Below are 1,733 nucleotides of genomic sequence, written 5' to 3'. Positions count from 1 at the left end.
CTAACCGATTTGTTAAGTGTTGTTGTAAAATTTTTTTAATAGACTATTCACCCCCTCTAGCCATTAGGACCTTTCAGCCGCTACCGTCTTCTCCGCCGGGACACCGCGCCACTGCTAGACCGCACCACCGGACTCCACAGCAACACTGACATCGTTATGGACGGCTCTAGCTCCTCTGCCAAACCCTCCGACGGTCGGTGACATCTCACCTCTCACCTTCTCCTCTATGTTGCTCTATTTCTTCATGTACTAGGATAAACCACATCTTTTATCACAAGTAGAAGAGGTTGTACCCGTTAGATGTATGTCTAGTTGATCCTACAGTTTCTATCACCATCTAGCAAGCTTGAAGAATTTCTTTTGCGAAGGATGGAATCAAGCTAATGGTATTAATACGGCTTGCATGATGCAGCGATCGATCCAGATAACTAATCGATAAGCCTATCTCGGGCCTGGGGATGATGACTGGTATAGATGGTCGCGGTCGTGGATGACTGATCGATCGATGATGAGCTTGCAGCTGGCTAGCTGAGGAAGCTGCTGGTAGTGGTAGGTAGCTAGGTGTAGGTGCAGCCTGCGTGGGCGCGCCTCGTCATGCCGCGGCCACCGTGCCACCGGCCTTGCCGGAGCCGGCGCGGCGGCCGTTGGCCTTCTTCGCCGCGCCCGCGGCAGCGTCCTTGATCGACGTCACGGCGCACTTGTCCTTCCACTCCTCCTGCGTGATGTGCCGCTCCCTGCACTCCAGGCTGCAGAACGCCGCCTCGCCCCTGCACAGCACGAGACGGAAGGTGAGTGAGAGAGCGAAAAAGAAAGGCCATGCAAGCAAGAATTAATCACGCCGGCGGGCAGGTGGCGAGGGAGCGAACACGTACTTGTACATGAAAGTGTCGCGGCCGGGCCCGAGGCGGCGCCGGCAGAGCCCGCAGGCGCGGAGGAACGCGGCGGTCTCGACGACGGAGTAGTCGGCCGAGTTGCGGTGGAGCCCCGCGCGAGCGCGGTACGCCGCGGCGCCCCCGGCGCCGCCGCCGCCGCCGAACGAGGACAGCCAGTCCTGCTGCCCACAGGCGGCGCCACGGAGGCTGCTGTTGCTGTTGTCGGGCAGCTGGGCCTCCTCCTCGTCCTCCATCACCGCCGCGAGCGGGTCGGGCGGCGCGAACTCCGTCATGCTCGTGGTCCGACGCATCGGGTTCTTGGAGTCCCGCTCCCTCTTCCCCACCATCGTCTCCTTTGCCGGTTTGCTACCCCTCCCGCTCCAAGAAAAAGTAATCAACGTACGTACCTCTCGCTCTCCTCGTGCGACAGAGCTAACGCAAAGGTGCGGTCGTGATGCTGCGAGGAGCACACCAGGAGGCGCCGGCCATGGAAGTGCAGGCACGAGCTCTCTCTTCCTCTCTGTCTCTCTCGTGCACTCGTGTGGAGGACAGGAGAGGAGACGGGGAAGTGGGTGTGCGCGCTTGTGCGGGAGGGAGGGGAGGGCCGGGCCGGGGATAAAAGAAGGGGCGCGACGATCCGGGCCGTCGGATGCGGCTCGGTGTTCCGTCGGATCCACGTCAGCGCTAGCCCAACAGGCTCCCTGGGTCCTGGGGTCGCTTGTGTCATTTTGTTTAGGAGTGGGGGCTCGCTCGATCATTGCGGTTTTGTTCTTTTCCTGGCGCTGGGTCGGGGAGCTGTCGCCGCTGCTGAATTAATTTCCTGTCCACCTCACGGGTTTTTATTATCAACTGTCAGGTTCA

At 60.1% G+C, this 1,733-nt stretch overlaps 1 protein-coding gene across 1 annotated transcript; it reads right to left on the bottom strand.

The window, feature by feature from the left end:
• Positions 1-372: 372 nt before the first annotated feature.
• LOC136551680 (FCS-Like Zinc finger 6-like) lies at positions 373-1,476 on the bottom strand. Its single transcript, XM_066543222.1, has 2 exons — positions 873-1,476; positions 373-767 (listed from the first exon to the last, which is right to left on the bottom strand). Exons 1-2 carry the CDS (start codon positions 1,217-1,219, stop codon positions 593-595), a joined length of 522 nt encoding a protein of 173 aa, XP_066399319.1. The 5' UTR covers positions 1,220-1,476; the 3' UTR covers positions 373-592.
• Between the last annotated feature and the right edge of the window lie 257 nt (positions 1,477-1,733).

Source organism: Miscanthus floridulus, chromosome 4, assembly GCF_019320115.1.
Source record: "Miscanthus floridulus cultivar M001 chromosome 4, ASM1932011v1, whole genome shotgun sequence".
NCBI lineage: Eukaryota > Viridiplantae > Streptophyta > Magnoliopsida > Poales > Poaceae > Miscanthus > Miscanthus floridulus.
Note: the sequence above shows the minus strand (reverse complement) of the source record. Positions and strands in the feature narration are given on the sequence as shown.